This window comes from Lipophrys pholis (assembly GCF_963383615.2).
Source record: "Lipophrys pholis genome assembly, chromosome: 10".
Lineage (NCBI taxonomy): Eukaryota > Metazoa > Chordata > Actinopteri > Blenniiformes > Blenniidae > Lipophrys > Lipophrys pholis.
Window position 1 is genome coordinate 26,546,538 of NC_137640.1, and position 23,947 is coordinate 26,570,484.

Genomic DNA, 23,947 nt, shown 5'->3' on the forward strand with positions numbered 1-23,947 from the left:
TGCAGGGGTCTGCTATATACAGCGTGATGGTTTGTTAGGCACTGGCACAACACATCTGGGGGATACCAAGATATTTTCAGAGCTTATTGTTTATACTATACACTCTTTTAAACCCTGGTTGGCAGCCACTGTTAAAATAGAGCACAGAGATAGTGATTAAGGTAAACACTTTTCTGTTTTAGCAGTTTTACTGCTGTCTAATGAAAATAGGAGAAATACACAAATTGACGCTAGTACCGACAATATTATTTCTGTGCCTTGTATGGACGGGTAAAACCTCATAGTGGTGGTTTTCAGCAAGTGGAGCCTAGTAGGCAATAAAACAGAGACTTTTAGAAATTTCAAAACCTTATAACTCATTTAATTCTTACTGCAGTCAGATGTGACTTTATATGAGTCAAAGTGGCAATTGCTTGTCATTGTATGGTTGTTTTTCATATTTCAATTAGCCTTGTATAAATACATTGTGGGATGTTGTGAATGGGTGTATTGATATGACCTCACAGCAACAATATTCCAGATTTGAACCCGCTAACAGAGTCTAACGGGAGCTTTTCACTGTGAACTGAGCGTATCTCAGACTTTGCTCGTACTTTTCAGCCGATGTTAGTACGGAGTTACTCCATAGCCATGCAACCATCCCATGAATGGAAGAAATATTGAAGTTGAATGGATGAACTTAACTGGGGTGATAATAATTTGGGAGTTTAATGGATAATAAATACGGATAAACAAGTTGCCTCTCAACACATTATTTCTTCATTTCGTATCACCAGATGTCAGAATGATTCAAGTGTCAAGATTCATAAAATAACTCATTACTTTTTGTTTTGTTTTGTTTCAGGCTCATTTTATAACTGATGTTGATTCATTATGACACAAACCTGTTACGAGTGTCTTTTATTTAGGTTTTATATCTGAAAAGGGGCGCTTTTCACCATTCAACGTTAGTCAAGCAAATGTACCTGCATCATATGCAAAGACCGACAGGCAGCTCTGTCTGCTCACCCTTTCCTTCATTAAAATATGTTTCTCATAATTCTGTTGTGTATTGCTCAGGCTATAAAGTTTATTGCTTTAGAAATTATGTCAGCCTAAATGAAAAGCTTGCCTTGTTGGATTGTATCTGTGTGTGGGTCTCCAGGTCAGAAGGCAGATGCAGAGTGTGACAGAGGAGCTGTGTGCGTGCAGGAAGGAGCTGGAGTCACAGACCACAGCCATAAAGAGAGCTGCCCATGACAGGGAGGAGCTGGCCAAGCACAAGGCAGCTCTGGATGTCAAGCTAAGCTCTGCTGACCGAAAGGCCTGTGGTCTCACGCAGGAGCTGCTTGCACTGAGGTCTGACGTGTGTTTTCGTGTCTCTCCGTGTTTGTTTGTGTGGTCTGACCTCCGAAATATTTGGGACCAATTTTGATATTCAAAATCAGTTTTAACAGTGAGTTACGTTGAGCAAAAACATGTCGACAATGAGTGCAAATGTTAGGGTTAACATCAGGGGTTATTGTTCTACATTTAGCAGTAGTTCAGGCTGAGGATAAGGAATGAATGTAACTCAGTACAGTGACCTGAAATGCATCACAAATAAGTCACTGTGTATGAGTGTAAAACTGACTGCCATTGTGTACTTGCCTTTAGTTTCTGAAGTCTCGTGTAACAAGAGTCTTTAAGTAACATGGTTTTATTTGGAAACTATGCTCATGATGGATTATTGGGTTTTATGCCCTTCTACACCTAAAGGCTTAAAGGTCTTTTTTTTCCCCCCAAACTGCTGTAATGCCGTGTTCCAGAGCGGACAAGGAGTCCCTGGAGACGACGCTGTTCGAGAGCCAGGAGCTTGTCTCGTCCCTGGAGGCCGAGCTCACCAGGTTGGAGGGGGAGAGGCGTGCCTTGCTCCTGGCTAACGAGGCCTTGACGCGTGAGTAGCCCTCTCCCTGGGAGACCCCAGTGTTTTCTGTGCCAAGCCCCCCCCTGGCCGTGAAGCTTTTCCAGCAGGCCACTGGAGATCCATATTTCAGTTGTGAGCTCTGTAACAGCTGGACTGCAGCATCACTGGAGCTGCTTTCTCAGCTGAGCAGGGTCCCACCACTCTGCACAAACACACATGGATCGGATAAATGGTGTTAAGCTAGCATGTTCCCCTTAAAGATATGGATGAATACACCCTATAAATTAAACTCAGAATTCTGTCCCTCCTAAGCTGGAACATCTTTTGTTTTGCTAAGTCTGTTCTCCGTGTGACGTGCAACTGGTGCGCATGGGCAATTTTGTCTGTTCAGGTGATGTTGCTCAGGTCCGTGCGGACAATAAACGGAAGTCTGCGCAGGCTGCGCTGGAGCGGAGCAAGCTGGAGGAAAAACTGGCTCATATAGAGACCAACATGGTGCTGACCCTGAAAAACAGAGAGCAAGTTCACAGGGAGCAGCTCGATGCCGAACGCCAGCAAAAGGTAGAGAGAGATCATTCCGCCCGATCAAAATCCAATCACACACTAGAGCTATCGAGTGACTTACTTGTGTGTGTGTGTGTGTGTGTGTGTGTGTGTGTGTGTGTGTGTGTGTGTGTGTGTGTGTGTGTGTGTGTGTGTGTGTGTGTGTGTGTGTGTGTGTGTGTGTGTGTGTGTGTGTGTGTGTGTGTGTGTGTGTGTGTGCTGGTGGGCAGGAGCAGCAACACGCAGAGCTGACGCTGCAGCGGCAGCAGGCCGAGGAGCAGCTGCGCAGGCAGTGCGAGGAGCTGCGTTTGCACAGCCAGAAGGAACTGCAGCAGGTGCAGGAGGAACTGGCCAGGCTGCAGCAGGACCACAGCCAAAGCCTCCTGCAGGCCGAGAGTGATAAGCAACAGGTGTGTGAGGTGAACCCAAGGTTGATTCCTTATGGGTTGTTTGTGTACTTCAACATCTTTCAGTATTTAAAGGTACAATGTGGGATTTTCAGGGACACCTTAGAATGCTATTTGTTGCAGGTTTTCTTTGTTTTTGTTTGGTTTTTTTTATTCCTCAGCCCCCCTGACTGTCTTTAAAAAAGGCTGTAGTCCCTCTCTTTGAGTTCTGATTTGCCAAAACAGTGGAGACAAACACTGGCCAACACACCCACTTTCTTAAACATACAAAAGTGGGACCATTGAGAATAAAAGCAATGGACAGTTTCCAATACTCTACCAGAGTGTCCTGAAATGTGTTTTCTGACTGGTGCAAGTCTGATTTGGCACCGTCAGTGCAGGCAAAGCATTTAAGACTGCATGTGAAATAAAAAAGAAAAAGCATCTCATTTTATGAATTTTAACACATTAGACTTTATTTTCTAGTAATAATTTAACATTATAAACAATTCTAAATAGTTTATTGACACAAAAACACTTTGTTTTTGTTGTTTTCATTCTAAAACACTTTTGCAGTTTTTAAAGTAGGCGTTCAAAATTACGCGTGGTCATCTTATGTGACAAATATTTATATATATATTATTTAACTTGCCGTTCTCAGTAGGATTTTAACTTGAGACTGTGTGGATTCTTCATGTGATTTTAAAAGTGATTTTGACGTCTGTGGTTGTTTTGAGCAGGCTTTGTCACTGAAGGAGGCAGAGAAGGCAGCCCTCGCAGAGAAGCTTGCAGTCTTAAGACAGGACCTGGCCACTGCAGATATGGAGATGGAGCACTTGCAAAGGGAGGCACTCAGCAAACAGGAGCAGGACAAGGTAAAACTAAATTGTGAAATATCTGTACTTCTGTAAATATTTTTCTGACATTTAGAGTTACCTCTTAGTCTCAGTCCACATGATTTTATCCTCAGTGAATGAGACAGTAACACTAAGAAAAAAGTGTTTCTTTGAACAACCACTTGTATATTTCATATGCAAAAAATGTTCTGACTGACACAACTACACCAGTCCTAGATTCATAGGAGGAAAAAAATGCTCTTAGGGAATTTAATATCTAAGGAAGGATGGACTAGTATCCAAACGGATAAAAGCAAAATTGAATTATATAACAAAGCACATTTAGAGCATCAACACACACACACACTACACATTTACTTTTGAGAAACATCCCCTGGAAATTCTATCAGTGTTGTTAGTTTGGCCTGTTTTACCACAATGTGTGTGCATTTCTTTGCTTTGTAACTTCGATTCTTCTTTGTCCCAGAATGCGATGGCTGTCCTTCGGTCAGAGCTGCAAGACTTAAGGACTCAGTTTGAGGAATCCTTGAACACCCACGAGAGCTCCAGGAAGAGTCTCACTGAGCAGGTCACAGAGTTGAATCAACAAAAGGAACATGTTCAACGGGAGGTGAGAGTATTTTGAGTCTCCACTTTCACCACGAGAATCACATTTGCTATGTTGATAATATCTGTTGCTATGCCGATTCCTGCAGATATCATTGGTGTATGGGCCGAACACGTCGTGTGGTTGTCACCATATAGATGGCAGAATCTGTTTGCGCAGTAGGATTGCAGAAGTGGATGGGAAATTGCAGGCTTGTTTGACTTGGCATTGGGCGGGAGACCTCTGACCTGCCTCTGCTGTGAGGCTGTGAGAGAGAGTTTACACCAATTAGTACCCATGCAAGCGAGAGCCATTTACCATAGGCCCTTGTTTACATTGGCCTCTGTCACAGAGCTTTACAAGCATCAGGGTGCCATCAGGTGTGGAGCACACAGAGCCAAAAAAATCCCGCATAAAGAGCTGGTGTGGTGTCCCCCTCTTCAGACTCCCTACTCAGCTCTCATTTTCTGTCCTATTTTCCTGTCAAGTCAGCTCGGAGAAAATGTAGTTCTCTTGACCTTAATATAAACATAAAAGTGCAATTAGAGACTATAATTTTGGCCCAGTGACATACCGCTCGGAGCCAAATGAGAGCAGTAAATCTCATCTCTCGAGGTTGCATGAGGTCACGATTCCAGGCAACAGGGTCGCTGGTGTTTTAAGGAAATAACAACCTCATGCTCACCTCATTAGGATGTAACCATGGAGTTGTAAGGGCCTCAACATGGCTTGATTTAAAAGCCTGGGAGACAGATTTTTTATCTATGTGGAACACTTAAAAAAAGAGGGTCATCCTGTTTTTACACTGTCTCCTCAGTCTTGTTAGAATGATAGCAAATGAAGATGTGTGGAGCCAGAGCCGAACCATTTTGAGGTTTGGTCGGCCCTTCCTAACATATATCAAGTCAGTCTTCAGCAATGCTGTCATGTTTGGCTGCCACCCCTCTTTGTCCTTGTTTGATTATTTTCACTAATCCCATCTCAGGATTCTCATGTCAGAGCGGCACAAAGCAGGAGTGGGAATGTGTGTGACAAAGAACTGGAGAGCAAGAAAGAAGAAAGCAAAGCAGGAAAGAGAGAGAAGGAGAGAGGGGAGGATACGGTCCCTGGTACCATAATATGAAATCAAAGTTTGAGTTAACCCCTTGTGTAAATAAGCCAGTGGGGGAGTGTTTATTTTCTCCCTTGCAGCAGTGAGAGGCTGGCTCCACCGGGGCTCCAGGTCCCCCTCTCCCATCCGTATAACACAACACTGCTGCCCTCATATTTTCTGCCCTTCCCCTCCACTCCCCCCCCCAAAAAAACTGATAAAATAAAGTATAATTGGCCAGATCAGCCCTGGCTTGTTTTTTCTCACATTAGAGTTTATGAGAAAGAACCATCTTGTGTGGCCTCTAAACATAACACTCTTCCTCCTCCTCATCCTGCTCCTCATCCTCCCTCTCCCCCCCCGCCCAACCACTCCACTAGGGTGGGGCTGTGGGGTGGGGGAGCTGCTGTTTATCATGTTGCTCTCTGTGGATTCTTTTACACTGCGAGCTGCAAAAGAGCAGATAGGGAGAGACAGCTTCTGGCGAGAGGCCCAATTGGCTCTCATCCATGCCCAGATAAGCTCAGGCCTCCCTGCTTCTCTCGCTACACACAGCATGTTGCCATAAAATGGGTATATAGGTCACAGAGTATCTGGAGGTTGTGCACACAGCACTTAAAATTCGAGATGTTGAGATTTAGCTTTCAAACAATGATACTCCCATCCCCTATCTGATCCGGGGTTACGATTACAAGATTTCTGTCTTTCTCAAGAATTAAACGGTGTCTCTCAGTCGTTATTCAATTATATATCTTATTATAACGTCTCCCAGAAAGGTTGCCGGCCTTCATTTTGTGCATAAGTATTTAAATTTTTTTTTAAAATACATCAACTTCTTTTAAACATTTTCAACGTCCAGTTTTGTGAAACAGAAGAGGCATTCAAAGAATTTTCCAATTAAGTTTGCAGAGTAAATGTTGAAATCCAAACAACATGCTGGCACTGTCACAATATTGCATTTCTTTTCTCTTTTTTATGTCAAATTCAATTACAGCAGGAAAAGTGCTCACATAGGAGACAAGAAAAGTAATATGAATATGATCAAAACCAAAGCATAATTGTTTTCACTATTTATTATGGTCATTTAGATGTTTCAATCTTCCAGATGTTGCTGTTCATCGTATTCCTCATTTCTTTTTTGCAGCTGAATGAGCAACATACTTCAAGTCTATATTTTTTCATAATATTCACTGCTTAAACACTTGGGTGATGTAAGCTCCTTCAACAACTTGTACAGGGAAATCACTGCTGCTGCTGTTTTTCCTACACAAAACAACAAGACAACCTCAGTCAAGCATTTATGCTGTTGAGATCAGAGGATCAGCTTATTACTATACACATTTCAGCAAATTCTGTGGTGTTCCACATATTTCTATGGGGCTGTTACTTTTCCACACCCCTATCATGGTCTTCAGCATAACACAGCTTACTGTAGAGGAAAGGGCTCCTCACTTTCACTGGAAACAAGTAGTGCCAGGTGTGTCACAGAGCCACGAGAATGTGGATTGTTATTCCAAGAGACATTGAACGGTTGTGGTCGGCCGCCATCAATGCAACGTACATACAGACAATGATTTTTTTAACTTTTTTTTTTAAATCCTCAATGCATAGTCATGGCAGGCAGGTCTATCTTAAGTCTGTAAGCCAGCCTATCAATACACTTAGTGTAAAACACTGACATGCGCTTGTTTAAGGTTTCCATAAAGACTTCCTGATTTTGCCTCATTAGTCCGCCTTGTCTTTCATTGTCCATGATTTGAAGTTAGAGGGCCTTCGACAGCAGCTGCAGGAGGCAGAGGACAGACTTATTGATTCGAAGCGGGAGCTGATCGACGCTCACAGAGAGCTTCAGGGCTGCGCGCAGGAGCGAGACAACCAACGAAAAGATGCACTGGACCTCAGAAGGGTCTTGGGTGATGAGGCCAGGGAGAAAGAAGCCATCCAAGATTCCAACCAGGAGCTAAGAGCTTTCATCAAGAAGACCGAGAGCGACAACAGCAGGTACAGCTAACCTTCTCTTCAATACTCTCTTGTAACGATCAATGACGGATAGTAAGCATAGTGATGCCTTATGTTGTGAAAACATCTCTTCTAGTTTGAGACGAGCTGTCGAAGAGAAGGAGCAGAAAGTGTCTGTGTTAGAGGAATGTAAAAGCTCAATTCACCAGGAGGCAACAAGTCTACGAGGCAACATAAGAGAGCTGGAGAAATCCCGTCTGCAGGCACGCAGAGAGCTGCAGGAGCTGCGCAGACAGGTGAGACATTAACTAGGTCCCTGGTTTCCTCCTGATTTATTTGAAATAAAGGATTACCTCCAAGTACTTTATTCTTGGTTAACACCAACAGGTAAAGGTCCTTGAGGGCGAGAGCAGCCGGCAGAAACAGGAACTGCAGGAGCTGCAGGCCCGGGTCTGTCAGGAGGAGCAAAAGGAGGAGGAGGCACGTCGCGATGCTTTCACTCTGAAGCAGAGGGTGCTGGAGTGTGAGGCTGGCAGGGAAGCAGCGCTAAATGAGGTAGAAGGCCTCCGGGGATCAATCTGTTGACAACATGCTAGAGCAAACACTCGGCCTTGGCACACATACTTTAGGAATACTTCTTCTACTCATGCAGAGACAGAGACCAGGAACAATATCACACTGGCAGCGATGTGCTGAGTTTAAGATGTGTAACTAAAGAAACTCCAATGACTCGAACTTCATGCAGTTGTAAAGTCACAGGCCGGAAAAAAACTAAACATTAGTTTGCCCAATAGTCAAACTTTCACAAAAACCTGTTTTGTTGACCTCTCACCTCCTCTGACTTTATTTCAAGTGTTCCCAAATTCTCACAACTGCAGCAGCCAGCGTGTCCTTGAGTTGACAAATGAATGGATGTTATACATGGTGTTCTGTCTACCATTTCTACTGAAAATTAATCAGACAGCGTTATGATACATTATAAGCTTGGTATGCGGTGTTTTTTTAACAGCACTATTTATATATCATTACTTTTAAAAATCCATTGTGATTTATCACATTTGAAGCATCTCAGCTCTAAGTACGTGCTTCACAAAGGGTTAAAGAAGGTTCACCGTTTCACAATATAATGTCCAAGTCCAATGACTCCCTGAGTTTTTATCTGTGAAGATTGTAATCTCGAAACACATCAGCACTTTAAAAACACCATGTTCATGTTATGTATGAGGGTAAAAGTAGACTGTCAGAAAACATGTTGTTCTTTCATGAAATGAGTGACTGTGGTGATAATCACTGTTGTCCTTCAGCTAAAAGCATTTTTGCCCTCTTACTGCAATTTGAATGGCCCCATATGCAATGTACATAAAGGCAAGTGATGGACATTATTCCATAATTCAGACTTAACTTTTATCTTCACACTGAGCCTGATCGTTGTGGTGCTTTTTCTGCCAGACGGTCAAAACTTTTTAGTTATGAGACCTAAACATGCATAATATTGATATATATTGTTTTTACATTACATTAAACATGCCTCTCATGAGCATATTGCATATGTAGAATGCAGTCTTCGATTTAAAGAGATCACGGGAGTGAAGACTCTAAACCATCTTGTGTAAAGCGTTTAGCAAAAGATTTTACCTCTGGGACGAGTAAAGTATCTCTATTCTATATTCTAGAATTTAAATACACACTATTTTGGTAGTAAAAACATTGCAGTGTTGAGAAACTGAAAATCTTTACAGAAATCATTTTCACCTTACCAGTTTAAACCAATTACTGATGTTGTTTTCCATTCAGGTGACCATTTCAACTATGTGTCTGCAGGTATAAATACAGTATCCTTGGTGTTCAAGTTCCATACAGGAATAAAGCAACAATTACCAGCTTGGATCTGTCCTGGGGCAATGATGGGCTATGACTTAGTGGTTTTTCTGTCATTATGTCAAGCTTGTAAAAACTGTGACTGTCTCCAGTAAAGACATTGTATTTGTTTTTCCGAATCTTTTCTGTGTCTACAAAGGTTGCAAGTCTTCAAGGTCGTGTATTAGAGCTGACCACCGAGACGCATCAGAAGCAGGAGCAGCTGCAGGAAAAAGAAGCTTTTCTGCACCACAGTGATCAGTCCGGCAGGGAAAAAATGGCACGTCTGCAGGCAAAATTAGAGATGACCAGCGCTCGAGTTCAGGAACTCTCTGTGCAAATTGAGCGATCTGAAAACAAAGCTCAGACACTTGAGGAGCAGTTGGGCCTGAGGGACGCCAAATGTAGGGACTTGGAGCGCAACCTGGCCCAAATGTACTCAGCTCTGCGCCACACTGACATCAACTCCACCAGGCTTTTAGACAAAGCCGGGTCACGGAGACGGCCGCGAAGAAGTCACATGCATATGGATGGTATGAGCACTACTTATGATTGGGTATCAACCTGCTGTGTTGTTAAACATATCCTGATGGGTGTCGTGTCTGGTCAGGAGGAGAGAGTGGCATGGACAGATCTGTGTTTCCTGGAGAGGATAAGGAGCTGAATGTGGAGTTAGTACACACAGCCCTACGAGAATTTCTGCAGGAATTCCGAGATGCACAAAGAGAGAGGGTATTTTACCTCATGAATTACATGCAAGAAATCACAAACTTTGATATTCTAGGCACGTTTTTGACTTTACTTCTTTCCTTTCCCTCTTCAGGATGAAGCTAAGGCTCAGATAGTCACTCTCAGTCAGCATGTTACAGAGCTCAAAGGAAGCCATGACACATCAGTGTCCCGACTGCTCCAACTACAGAGATCCTTGAAACAATCAGAAGAGGGTAAATAAAGCTGAAGAATCCTACGCAGTAGGCAGTATTTCTGATTATTTATGGTACATATTCTTTCAGGAAAATGGGAGATTGAAGAACAGCTCCACAAGGTGCAGGCTTCCCTTTCTCTACAGGATGAAAAGTCACGTCATACAGAGAGAGAGAAAAGAAGTCTTGAGGACGACGTTGCTCAACTCCGGATGAGTCTTCAAGCTGCTCAGACCGAAGCTTCTGCGCTGCAGGTGTGTAAAAGTAAAATAAGAAGATGAGATCAGCGCCCTTTATTATCCCGTTTGAGATTGAGAAAAATCCTCTTCCAATTTCTCCTCAGGACAAGGTGGAGGTCATGCAGGGCTTAGAGTTTTCTGCCAATGCAGACCAGCGGAAGCTGAAAGAATCCCTGGAGGCAGCAGAAAGCCGAGTGAGTCATCTGGAGCTCTCCCAGCGAACCCTCGAGGGCGAGCTTCAGAGGACACAGCTGAGGGCAGCGGAGCTGGATGCTGAGGCGGGAGCACTGCAGGAGAGACTGACGGACCTGAGGAGGAAGTTATGCGAGAGTGAAGACCAGTGTGCCGTGCTGAGAGTTAACCAGGACAGGCTGACCACCTCGCTATCTCGGGCCGAACAGCACGAGAGCCAGCTGAGAGAGCAGCTTCACAAAATGTCAAACAGCCTGAGTGACAACAGAGCCACCGCGGGAGCCCTGCAGGAGCAGATAACCCAGCTGCAGAAAGCTTTGACTGCCAGTGAGCAGGACCGGAAGCTGCTGCAGGTACAGTCTATCAGTCACCCTCACTCATAAGCTACACAGATAAACACTATGCATATTAAGTCTCTAGATTCTTGTTGCATAAAACAAAATGCGCATTTACTGTGTTTATTTTTATTTCTTCTCTCTCAAACAGTTGTAAAGTCCTCATTCAGGGTAACTAACCTTCAGTCTTAGTAGAAATGTTAAACCTGAATTTGAGGCTGCATAATGAATATAATCTGAAGCCCTTCATGAAAAATAGATGTTTAAATTCTCGGGGGGAAAAAGCAAAGTAACTCCAATGACCAAATTCTACATTAAATAACCTTTAAACACGTAGGGATTTCTCTAAAACCAATAAGATAAAAAAATAGCATTTATTCATGTTGTTTTCAACATTTAACATCTATTTAATTATAGATTATTGACATTTACTTTTTTATGTCAATCGCTGATACATGTTTAATTGTAGAAACTTTCCGTAGGTCTGAATGAGTTCGTGAGCATTTTCTGCCTCTGTGTGTTCATCCTGTAAAGAACGTAGGTGTGCTCTACTTTTTGTTGCGTGTCAGAATAAATCCTCAGAATAAAGACTGATTAGGAGACGTAGCTATTGATGGAGCTGAAACACAACCACATCACCTACAAGCAAACTGCAGTTATTTATGTTTTTACATTTAATCGTCTTTTTCTGTCATTTATAGTAAAATTTAAAAAAAAGAAGAAGAAATGTAACTCATAAATGAACTGCTGCCAAAAAGGCATACCATGATGTCTTAGACAACCTCACAGTATTGTTTTTACGCTGAATTTCTGGCAGCCACAGCTGCCAGTATTTTATCTTAAATTACACGGAAATGCATTTTTACCGTGCATGACATCCTGGGTATAAATCTCGATTTGCTCAAAGGCTGATGAAGAAAAAAGTGCAAAAAAAAAAAAAAAAAGCAGTGGAAAAATATGAACTCTTGCCCACAACTTCCAGCAAGATGTCAAAAACTGTAAAAAAAACCCACAGAATATAAAGGTGAGAAAAGTGAGTTCAGCCTAAGTGCACAGTGAGACGGTTTTGATGAAACTCTGTGGCTCACTGTGTCGTGTTTTTTCAACACACGTGTGTCCATAGGAACGTTTGGATAAAACACGAGGTGCCCTGTCAGAGAGCAAGAGGCTGAACCACGCGCTCACCGAGCAGACCCAGAGCCTTCAAAGAGGCCAAGAGGACTCGCAGCTTAAAGTTTCTGACCTGGAAAAGCAAAACAGGACACTGAAGGAGGTGAGTCGGGTCGTTGCAGTGTAAGTAAATAACAGTGCAAAGGTTAAGGTTCTGTTTTGATGTGCGGCTGATTGACTGCATCTCAGAGTCTGAAGCAACAGCAGGATGCTGAACTGCAAACCTCCCAGCAGCAGCAGAGAGCAAATGAAGGACTCCAGGAAAAAGTTGTCCGTCTCCAGAGCGCCTTGCAAAGACAGCAGAGTGAGAGAGAAGAGTCGGAGAAGGCGCTGACACGGCTTGGTAGAGACAAGGCTGCATTAAGAAAGACACTGGAAAAGGTGAGCTGTGAAATACGAGATTATAGTTGAAATGTGGCTACATTTACTTTTTCCATTATGTTTTTAATAATATGCATATTTCTTTCATTTGAACATTTGAAATATGTGAAAAGATTTTGAAAGGCACACAATATCACAAGTATGTCTTTTTGGGAGGACACTCAGAGTGCAGAGGGAAAATATAAATGGAAACATGTCTTCTCCACAAAAAGACCCCACTGGCTTGGACTCCCACAGAACTCCAACTTACCCAATTTGTCATAAATTCAGTGTCTGCCCAGCAGACGTGTGATAACGTCACGAACTGTCCCGGAACTGGATATTACTAAAATCGTATTTACAAGCATGCATTTGGTTTGTGGGAGGACGCCAAGCTACCCGTCAAAGTGTAATGGAGGCACAGTGAGAAAAGGCAACTCGATATGTTGAGGCTCAAATGGGCTGCAGGTTTGAACCAGCAGCTTTCCTCCTGTGAGGCATGAATGCTTACCACTAGACCAGCATGCTGATCTGGCATTTCTCTATCAAGTCTTTAAAAAGACAACTTGAATTTCTGCTTTGCAACAAGCTCTTATACATTTTATTATAACAAGAAATAAACTATTGCACTGGTACCTCACACGATCTTGCAGAATGAATTACAAACCTGCCACTGACAGCGGCTCGTCTCTGAAATCATATGTGGGATCGCGTTCCAAAAAATATAATACGTAAAAGTAATAGAATACAGATTTGTATGTATCACTTACTTGGGTAACACTTGGGTGTCTGTAAAATGCAGTAAATAATCCTATGAATTTTCAATACTGCACATAGTTAATGCAGGACATAAAACACAATCCCCTTGCATAAAACTTGGGGACTTAGCAAATGCAGATGAAAAAGGTCAAAGCAATAACTATTAATCAACATAGAAATACACAGGGCTATATATAAAGGGTTTTTCTGTTGTTTTGTTTTTTTTAAAGGCTTTTCTGAAGGCTCCTATGACTCAGCTACTTTAATACTGGTGATGGGAAGTTGTTACTTAATGGGAACAGGCTTAAATAAAACAGAATAGGTATTGAACCTGGTCCCCAGAACGTTAAAGGGCCTTTGGTCAGTAATCCTGAAAGGTCTTTGCGCTGAATATGAGGTAAAAGGTCTGAACTATATGAGGGAGCCAAACCACATTTGGCTTTAAATGTAATTAAAGCATCTTAAATTCTGTCCTACAACTGCTGGAAGGCGTTTTGCACGTCTGCGGCCAGGACTGAAGTAATGTGCGTTTAGTGTTGGTCAGAAGCCCCGCTGCCACATTCTGGACCGAGTGAAGACGTGCAGTTCCCAAAGCAGAAACACACATAAAGCAGCTGCTTTGTGAATCCTCACGAGAAAAGATCATTTTTAGCAAATAACTTGTCAAAACAAATTGTAGTGTGTTATTTTCTGCTTTGTGCAAAGTGGTCCCAAAGTCGTGGAAACATGTAGCGGGACTAGGAAAAGCAGGCAGCTGTGTGCTCCGGCGTCTGCTACACGCATTACAGGAAGGCACACGAGTGCGGGATAATGATGGTGAGGTCGTTCACATTATGTCACCCTCGCCGCCGCCGTCAGGTGGAGATGCAGAGGTTGAGGAGCGATGAAGAGGCAACCTCTGTGGCCAGCGAGAGAGAGCAGCTGGAGCAGATGGTGGGCAGCCTCCAGCAGACGCTGGCGAAAAGGCAAGAGGTGGTGCATACTCTCCAGGTGAGGCTTTGCGGGATGTGTATCTTTAAAACATCTTGTACACAGTGTTTTAACACCGTGGAGCTGTCAGCTAGTGGGACCTCTACATCGGGTACTTTGCAGAAAAAAACTCAGATAAATGTTTATGTTCTGCGTAAACATTTCGTACACACAGTTCTGTTTTCATTGGATTATTCTGTATTTTAATACAATTATCTTTTTTAGTTTACCTTTTTTTTTTAAAATACACATATTTTAGCACAAATAACTGCCCTTTTGTCGGCACAATTACATAATAGAAGCTTTTATTTTTGTTTCAATTAGCTGTGTTTGCATCACCGGGACAATAGTGTTATAAAAAAGGGATTTTTTTTTTTTAATCCATCGACTTATTCACGTTTTGCATGAAAGAGGAAAAAACACATGACAGGCAAATAGTGACTGATGACTGTGGCACGGAGAACCAGCAGCTCCAGGGCTCAAAGAGAGCAAAGTAACACAAAGCTGAAATTGTTATTGGAAATATCCTTCAGTTTTTTTCTACACGTTGTGTCACTTTCAGGATTTGTGTTTCACTTCCAAATCAGTATTTACGCATCATCTCTGCTAAAGGGTGAAACTACCTCTCCAGTCATGATGAATTGTTTTGGAGAACATGTTTACACGTTTACAAGCCATGTTTACAGGTGACAAGTCTTCAGACTGAACCTCCGGATGCTAAACAGCCTTGATCGCTCATTGATTGTCTTCACTCTCCTCCATTCTCAACCATGTGAAGTTGTGGCTACTGTTTTCAGGCCCAGATCTCCCAGTTGGAACAGTCGCATGCACAGCGCCTCCTGGAGGCGACAGCCCGTCATCACCAGGAGCTGGACCTGGAGACAGAGCGTCTGAGAGACTGCCAGCTCCAAGCGGAGCAGGCCTTAGAGTCCCGGGAGAGGGCTCATCGGCAGAGAGTCAAATGCCTGGAGGAGCAGGTATATCACTTCCTATGGTGGTGAACTTTGAAAATCGTTGTGTTGTTGAGTTACGTTCCTGTTTTGTATCTGATCACCTCTCCTCACCTCACCCTTGTTTCTCGAAGGTGCTGACTCTGAAAGAGCAACTGGAACAGGAGGTGAGAAGACGACAGGCCTATTTGAATCAGACTCTGCGAGCCGGCGTGTAGGCCGAGACCCCGCAGCGAAGTATGTAGCACCTCCACCTCCATCATTCGCTGCTCCTTCTGGCAGCTCCCCAACAGCATATCCAGCCACATCCACATCGGGGAGCAACACAGACACACACTCCCGTGGCGCTCGCTGCACATGTGCTCCCAGGATTACAATAATCTGCAAGAAAGTTCAACAACAACAAACAATGAGTGTTTTGTTTGTAAGTGAACTGGACGTGCCAAATTGTTTTAAGGATTTCCTCTGACTCAACACAGTTCGCTTGCATAAGTCTGCTTATGCTGTGTCACTTTTTTTTTTTTCTTCTTTTTCTTTTTTCTTTTTTTTTTTTGGAGGAAACAATGTGATGGAAGGGTCCCTCGGTTAGTGCTTACCTCCACAGTTCAGATTGTTTGTCTCACTTTTATTTGTTGTGATGATTATTTATGTATCCTAATGAGAAAATGAATGTGTCTCTAAATATTTAGAGCGTCGGCAGATTTTAATAGGCGCTGTTCGGCTTTACCGTTTATAAACACTGTGCCGGAATTGGGATTTTTTTATTGAGTGTTTGGTGTGACTCAATCAGCGTTAGTATTTGCAAAAGCTTTGACTGATTTCAATGTAACCGGGTGCATCCAAGACGACACGAGAATACAGTTGTGTTTTGCAAGAGATCAAGAGTTGTGAATCTTCTGACCATACATCCTTGTCTTGGAATAAAGTTCTGCACAAGCTCAGTGAAGGGCAGCGGTGCCCTTCTGTGGCATGTGACTTACAGCATTTGGTTTGCGCCATTAAAAAGCCGTTGTGGATTTAGTGTTGCGGGTGAGAGAATGACCTCCGCTCTCTGTTTCCAGTACCGTCCTCACTGTTTTCTTTCCAAGATGGTTGCGGACTCCAAGGTCTGCCGTTACTCTTTTAAAGTTTCACCGGCAGTTCCCCTGTAATCTTCCACAACCCCTAAATTATCGATATAGTGTGTGAATTTTTCCTCTGCTCATTAGAAACCACGGCTGTGCTGCCGTTTGCACGTCATGTGTTTTCATTCAAACCTTTCCTGCGCCGTGTGCGAAGGATCCCAACAGGCAGCGACTCCTTCGCATTCTTCCTTTCATTTCAGCTCTCACAGTCATGCCTCTGTGGTGTTTTCACAACAGTGCACATGCGTGTCTTCCCACTGTGCAACATGGCCAGCCGTGCAAACTGTAGCAGTTTCAGTGAAAAAGGGGGAAAATCTTGTCAGAGTTTCTTTAAAGCAGCTCTTTGATTATCATAGACCCGCCCAGTGGTTATCCAGTTACCGGCCTCTTTTTAGCCATTGGCTGAAAGGAGCTAATTATGCAAGGTAGTGAATCCCTGTGGGGGAGGTGGGGCCAAAGCTGAAAGAACTCCTTTGGCAGGCAGAATAGAGCTTTTATTGAGGATATTTCTAAGCTGACCATCAGGGACCAAATCGCTGGATTGTTTGAAAAAAAAAAAAAAAAAAAAAAAACATCTCAGCTGAATCACGCTGCTCCCCCTCTTTCATTCCTTTCCTAGTTTCATTTCAGTGAGAGAGAGTGTAGCTCAGTGCCCAGCAGCAAGCTGAATGCAAGGAATCTCCAGTATTCCCCTGTCTCCCAGCAGAAGCCCAGTGCACTGCTAAGAGGGACAAGTGAAGGGAGACAGAGGTAGAACCAGAGAGCAGTCCAGGCGGGGATTCGGACTGCTGTGGTTTTTAGTGAGAGGAACAACGTGCGGTCCTGTCCTGTTCTGCTCTCGCTCTCGTTGCCTCAGGTGTGCGTACTCCTCCCTCCCCTCCGCAGTGCCTGCTTGTCAGCTCCATCCCTGGTGTGGCTGAGGCCATGGTGTTGGTGCTGCAAGCCCTGCTGCCCTGCTTCTGCACCCTGTTCTGCCTCAACCTGCTGCACGGGGTGGAACCAGCTGTGCCCCTGGAGGACTTCTACCCCTTCGGCCGGGACAAGGGGGACTCCCAGACCATCGCTCAAGACGACGGGGGCTCCGGGCTCCTGGAGATCTCTGTTGCTTTCCCCTTCTTTGGAGACCGGCACGCAGGACTTTATGTAAGTACAGAGCAGTTTTTCTTTTCTAGTGGAGTGTGTATGTCTTAATATATCACTGCACTGTACGTGTGTGCATGCACTTGGCAGTTGGCAATTGAAAGTGACATGGTGTGGATTGTATAAGAGCCTTTGGGAGATGTGAGCTGGCACGTGGCCAAATACTACATCGCAGTGCCCTTTGAGAGTTTGTATACATCCGTGCGCTCTCACGAGCTCCAGTGTGTAACCTCATTTATAGACTATCGTGTTCTCGCCTCACAGGGTAGGATTGTAACACATCACAGCTTTCTCTCCTTCCACGCCATCAGGACTCTCGGGTTCACGGAGGGAGAGCAAGAGACAAACTAATGGCAGAACAGTGGTAGCTCTTGTCATAATAAATCTACAAAGAGCTGTTGAAGGAAATGACAGTTTGTGTTCTTACTTCTTGCCACAGCATCTGTGAGCAGTTCTGTTTTCAGGAGAAAAGTGAGAGTCGGTGGGGGGGGGCATGCTGGAGAGAGAGAGAGAGAGAGAGAGAGAGAGAGAGAGCGAGAAACAGCGCTCATGGGAGGAAGCAGAATGGTTTGACAAGGATTTTCGCACACCACAGTGAAACACCCTTTGATCTGCCTTTGTCATGTATTGGCTTCAGTTCCAGCGCATGGAAAGGCAGAACTCCCTTAAATCAACACCACCTGTTGCGGTTATGCATCCACATTTGCACTCCGATCCCCCTTTCCCTCGCTCGCAGCCCCGCTCACCTCCTCCTCTGTACAGACCGTGGGCAACGGAGGCTGAGGAACCATGGCAACAGTGGGCAAGGTCAGAGGTTGTCTTTCTAATCTGAGCGTTCGGCCAGCGGGGTGATGTCAGTCTCCTAATGAAGACATTTTCAAAAGTCTTCTGCATCTACACAGTGTGCCTCACAACAGACGCTTGTGGCTCAAATAAAGCACAAAGCTTAAAAACTGTTTACCCCATGGAGCCAAGGGATTTGGTGGCATGTTTCCATAGAACAACAATCTTAAAAACAAGCTTTTAAATGCTGTTAAAGTGTTTTTGAATTCAATCTGGGTTTTTTTTTTTTTTAATGAGATTACTTCTATTGGAGGACTGACAGGTGCTGCAGAGAGGGATTCAGTTAGAAGTTTGTTTTGTACTTTTTCTCCAATGATAAAAGAACGTGAGAATGCCGAAAATCCATATATGTGCCATCATATGTCATCAATGGAGTCGGAGTCTTGTTGATTCTAGAGCAAGTCCCAGTTGAGTACAAGTGAAAAGCAGGGCACATGCTGGACAGGCACCAGTACGGGGTCTACACCAGGATGCACATTTGGACTGTTGGAAGAAAAAAACCCGCTATACCTGGAGAAAACACACACTCACACACCCCGAGCCCCAAATCAAACCGGGAATTGTCACTCTGAGGCAACAGTGCCAACTAATACACAAAAATAAAGTATTTTATCTCAATACACAGAAAAGTCGGGCATGTTGTTGACGGACATCGATCTTATGCTGTCATACTTGCCGCGAGTCCTTCTTCAACAAATACAGGGAAGCAGTGCAACAGAACCTGGGAGGAGAGGTCGGCCAACATAAACACATCTTTTCTGTTGCAATCTATTTAGCCATGAAACAAATACTCAGCATGTTTCAAACATGGAGTAACCATATTGGATGTTGATTCTTTGGAGTTGCACATTCTAGCAATAAACAGATTAAACAAAACTTTCTTTGCTTTTGTTTATTATTTTTTTGGGCATTGGAAGCAGCTTTCTCGTGTACCGTTTTGGTTGCAAAGGCAGACAAAACCTCCACTGGTGCATGAACCGTGATACAGTGTTTACTAGTGCTTATCCCAACTTGTCACATTTGCTGGAACACTGCATTTCTCATATTTCCTGTAATAGCACCGATGCACAATAGCCAAATTAAAACAAGATAAGACAAGTCAATGGCTGCTCGGCTTTTTGATCTGGGATTGAATGATCGTCTAATTACTACAATCGGAGCACTGCGCGTTCTGAAATGTGCTGCGTTAGTGGGGACGTGATACGCTGCAGCTCACCCTGCATCTCATTGCACTGTAATTCTTGACAGCATAACAGATGATGGCAGGCACTTGAAATTACAGTCACGCTCATTTTAAATGCCTCACCTGCATCCATTAAATATGTGCTGGTAAAGCACGCGGGCCACAGGGTTGATATTTGCTGCCAGAGAGCTCACTTTGAAACAGGTAATATTTCAGCGCGTACTATGGGGTAAATTTGTATGAATAATTTCTCCCTGGAGTTTACTCCAAGCCTCTGGGCCACATGGAAGCTGTAAGAACCACACGGATTTGAGGTGGTTTGTGGGTGCTGTCTTACTTCATTATCATAACTGATTCTGTTTAGCAGAACACATGCCTCGCAGGGTTTGCTAGAAACCTCTCACAGCAGACCTCATTAAAGTTTTAACCATCTCCCCGTGCCCCCTCCTGAAACGGCACATATCTGTTTTGGCTGTTGTCATTAACAACTACACCGAATGCAGCTTTTATTCTGCACTTGGGTCCAGTGATCTTTAGTGTCACTCTGAAATCCTTCGACAAACACGGGTCGCATCCGACTTGGTCTCTTTCCAGCGCCTTTTTTTTTTTGCCTCATGGTAACCAAGCTGTCCCCTTTGTTATGATTTGGGAGTTTTCTCATGTTGCTGGGACCTCTCCTTTTCCACCTCCTCCTCCTCAGGGTCACCCCCTTTGCTTCTCCTCCTCTTCCTCCTCCTCCTCCTCCTACGCCTCAGATAACATGGCAGGGGTCTTCCCCCTGGAACTGTCCAGCTGCTTTATCTGAGAAATGACCAATCGCTTTAACAGAACACAGATGGATCTGCAAAGCATCGTTGGGGCTTCTAAACAGCACAGTTCACAGATAAACTACTCCTGCGCACGACCAGATTCACAAACATGAAGAAGGACATTCAAGGTTAGAGAGGAAATAAACAATTTCAAAGCAGATGTGAGGAAAAAAACATTTATGATCAAAGGCGTTGATTATAGATACGATGGAGGAACCAAAATATTTTCCAGGAAATAAATGCACCAAATACTCTGCGGCTTGCGGCTTTAATTGGAAATAAACTACAAATAAACAACGTTCACATACATTTTCAAAGGGCCCTGCCAAGAGCGTGCTACAGTTTAACTTCACCCTTTACAGATTACACATCTGTAAGTGCTCATCTGATCTTCTGGAGAGCGTCGGCACTTCCATTCACTCAATTTCACTCACCACTGTTCTGTATATGGCCCAAAGATGTGAGCGTCAACTTCATTCTTTTGTACTCTGCATGGGTGCTTTTTATAACAATGTGTGAGGTGCAAAGTGTGACAGAAGCGGTCCATCCACCAGCGGAAAACAAATGTCCATATCTGCACACACTCCAAGACGTCTGAGACCTCAAGTGTATGTTGTACATTACAGTAATGTGACATTTAGATTAGGGTTAGTTTAGGAGACTTTATAATAGAAATTAAACAGCCTGATAATGAACATTAAAGTTCAGCCGCCAAAGTGCAGCGAGGTTCAGTGTCAGAGTCGGGATCATTATGTTTCCACGTTTACATTATTATTGTCGACTTTAGTGCAGATTATACTTTCTTCCTATTGGCTAAACATTCGTTTAGTCGGGGTCCTACTCCACCATCTTGTGGTATTAATTGGTAATATGGAATTCCGTGAGCCGTTACGTTAACTAGTTTTAAGCATCTTTGACCTGTGAGTCTGTTTGTAGTCATGTCAAAAATGTGGTTACCTACATAATTAAAAAAGAATGTAGGCTTAATTCACTTGGCCAGTGTGTTCATTGTTTGTATTTCTTGATGCCTGCCGTAACACTTTAGTAATATTTTTGGAGTTGCCTTTCTCTGCTTATGCGTCACTCAGCATAACACAATTTTCCAGAAAGGCTGTGGAAGCCCTCCTCCAGATGTGGCAGCAACTATCTAAAGATCTAAAAGAAAAAAAAAAAAAGCACTATTTCCGAATGCATTCAGGGATTTTGTTCATATTTGATATAAATGAGGACCCGAGATTACAGACATTGTTACCACGTGGAGTCTTTGTCATTATAAATCTCCGTATCAAATTTGGGAATTTCACAGTTTTCACATACTTCTGCTCAAAATCAGGAATCCACTGATTTGGTATTGGCGTCCATCTTTTCCAGGAATACCTTTGCCTCTCACTCACCGTCAGCTGGGACAGGCTCCAGCCCCCAAAACCTCAGTTTTGGTAAAGTTGGCATAGAAAATGAATTGATGAAATACTTTGGTTCATAAAGGTCACTTTAGCCTCATTTGGGTCTATTTTCTTTCAATCAAAATCAAAGAAAAGCCGGCATACGAGACTTTTTATTGCAATCCTAATCAGTAAAGTAGCCACTATACGAATCTGCACAGATACGAATGTCCCCTGTGACTTTACTAGTTCACATTCAACCTTACGATTATAACCATAGTTATTTAGTTAATTTGTCATTTTTGGTTTACTCTCTAACAGAACAAACAATTGAATTGTTTTATTTGTTTGACATAACTTAAATGAATTATGAGCAGTTTTTCAGATGAAGAACATGACTTGCTCTCGTGTTGTTGACTTTATTTCCTTTCATTAACTTGTGGATGGTTTACCCAGTCTACACATTACTTTTGCAGTGGGACCTGTGTTTGAGTTCTTCCACGTGGTTGCAGACAGGATTTATGGCTTCAATACAAATGTTTTTTAACTAAAGGTGAGCCAGGGCTAAGGAGTTAAAAGCCAAGAGCACAGACTGCAGCCGCTTTCTTCGGTCTCCCCAAGTAATTGGACAAGCTTGTAGCTGCGAAGCCTCCATTTCTGACAAGGAAAACTAATGTTTTCCTGAGTTGAACTACGGGCACCTTTTTCATTTAGGGGTTTGCTTTGGCTTGACTTAAGCCAGATGAAAGTTTATTTTAGTCCATAAATTGCTTGGCTCTAAAGAAAAACCACCCAAGCAAAATCCTGGATGTATCCTGCAGAAGAATTCCCAAAAAATAACAAGGGTGTTGCAGAGTGAAGTGGCACCATTGAGAGTGAGAGCAAGAAATATGGCGAGAGAGATGATTCTTACAAGGTTGACTGATCGCACTTCTCTCCGCTCTGACTCTGACCTTGGTCGCGTTGCAGCATAACACGAGGCAGCCCTGAACCCGTTCACTCTCTCACATACGTGTGATGCTGAACCACACTGCACTGGATGTCTGTCCCAGTTACAGCCTGGTTGGAATCCATGAGAAAAAAACAGAAATATGTGATATGATGCAAGGAAAAAAGGTCCAGAGTTCAGTTTGGATTCCACTGAGGTCATTTCCATGTCAAGCCAGTCTTTGAGAAAAAAAAAAATGAAATAAAAAATTCTTCACAAGGAAGAAATACACTTGTTTAAACAGTTCCAGATGCTACAAGAGATTGGATTAGGCGATAAAATATATTCCAGTGTTGGAACATAAACTCTACCTAGCGTTCACGAATCCCTACACTAATTCTGCTGTAAGATGGGCGACTTCCAGGCCGCTGCCACCGCAGGTCTCTCATTAGTGGGCATGTGGGTGTGGGAGGCTTGTAGCTCATGTCCGTCCGTCCAGCCTGGTGCCCTGTGTCTTGTTTTTCTCCCAGTATCAGATGGCGCTCTGGCTGACCTCCGGGCCCTGCCCCTGCCTGTCGGTCCCTCCGTTTCCCCACGCCGGCCACGTTCTCACCACATTGCGCTGATGTAGAGGGGAAGACTGTGGTCGGGCAATTAACTGAGCGCCAGCGCAGTGCCAAACAAAACTTCCTCTGCTGTTTTTACTGCAAAGTCCCTTAAATTATGGTGTTTTTTTTCAAACAAGCACGGACTGGAGCCGAGCCATCTGACGTTGCTTTGTCACTGTCACATGCCACTCTCGGCCTGGGAGCTCTGTGAGAGGCAAAGGTCACTGCAGAGTGAAGCATAGATACAGTTGATGGGTAGGAAATAATTCATTAATGAACGCTGGGTTTACAGAATTCAAAGCTCATTACACAAACTCCACGCCCAATGCTTGTGATGTGAGGACTCTATATGAGTCGATTCTGATTCTTCATAATTCACAACACATCCTAAAAGTTGGTTTTCACTCGCTCATAAAAAGACAAAAACGTTACGGTACACATTCTGTGTGTGACTACCATATCATTACACTGAAACTAAAGTAGAGCCAAAGGTCATTTTTGACCAAATATTTTCACTGGTGACCGAAGAGTTTGCAGGTGTGAAAACCCATCCATCATTTTTGCCATTTTCGATCACTAAGGGCAGATTTTTTGCAGCGACTGCCAGTTAAAATAACAAACACGAGAAGAGCAGAGCGTAGTCGTAGCTGGTATACTGGGCTACTGTTGTCATGAATATAAGAATATGCTTATATGTTTATTATACTTTCTAATTGTTACAGTCTGGTTGAGTTAGGTTATAGAGGAGAGGAAAATATTATGGATTGTTGCTTGTATGTTTTCTGCTTCACCTTTCATTCTTGATATTTTATTAATGTTAAGAAATATTTTCAACACCAACAATACCCTTTCTACTGTTATAGATAATAC

The 23,947-nt window shown here is 43.4% G+C and overlaps 2 protein-coding genes across 2 annotated transcripts in view; both read left to right on the forward strand.

The window, feature by feature from the left end:
* crocc2 (ciliary rootlet coiled-coil, rootletin family member 2) overlaps positions 1-15,937 on the forward strand; it is a gene marked incomplete at its 5' end in the record, with an annotated part of 38,676 nt that extends 22,739 nt beyond the window's left edge. The window contains 19 exons of the mRNA XM_080473960.1: positions 1,145-1,338; positions 1,788-1,915; positions 2,277-2,446; positions 2,659-2,838; positions 3,555-3,689; positions 4,138-4,281; positions 7,110-7,348; positions 7,443-7,602; positions 7,694-7,861; positions 9,324-9,696; positions 9,774-9,895; positions 9,987-10,107; positions 10,177-10,340; positions 10,430-10,870; positions 11,976-12,125; positions 12,212-12,403; positions 14,000-14,131; positions 14,908-15,087; positions 15,195-15,937. Coding sequence (XP_080330086.1) covers positions 1,145-1,338; positions 1,788-1,915; positions 2,277-2,446; positions 2,659-2,838; positions 3,555-3,689; positions 4,138-4,281; positions 7,110-7,348; positions 7,443-7,602; positions 7,694-7,861; positions 9,324-9,696; positions 9,774-9,895; positions 9,987-10,107; positions 10,177-10,340; positions 10,430-10,870; positions 11,976-12,125; positions 12,212-12,403; positions 14,000-14,131; positions 14,908-15,087; positions 15,195-15,278 — 3,477 coding nt within the window. The 3' untranslated portion in view covers positions 15,279-15,937. The remainder of the gene's footprint in view (positions 1-1,144; positions 1,339-1,787; positions 1,916-2,276; positions 2,447-2,658; positions 2,839-3,554; positions 3,690-4,137; positions 4,282-7,109; positions 7,349-7,442; positions 7,603-7,693; positions 7,862-9,323; positions 9,697-9,773; positions 9,896-9,986; positions 10,108-10,176; positions 10,341-10,429; positions 10,871-11,975; positions 12,126-12,211; positions 12,404-13,999; positions 14,132-14,907; positions 15,088-15,194) is intronic.
* Positions 15,938-16,678: 741 nt separating this feature from the next.
* sned1 (sushi, nidogen and EGF-like domains 1) overlaps positions 16,679-23,947 on the forward strand; it is a 34,311-nt gene continuing 27,042 nt past the window's right edge. The window contains exon 1 of the mRNA XM_080474244.1: positions 16,679-17,327. Coding sequence (XP_080330370.1) covers positions 17,109-17,327 — 219 coding nt within the window. The 5' untranslated portion in view covers positions 16,679-17,108. The remainder of the gene's footprint in view (positions 17,328-23,947) is intronic.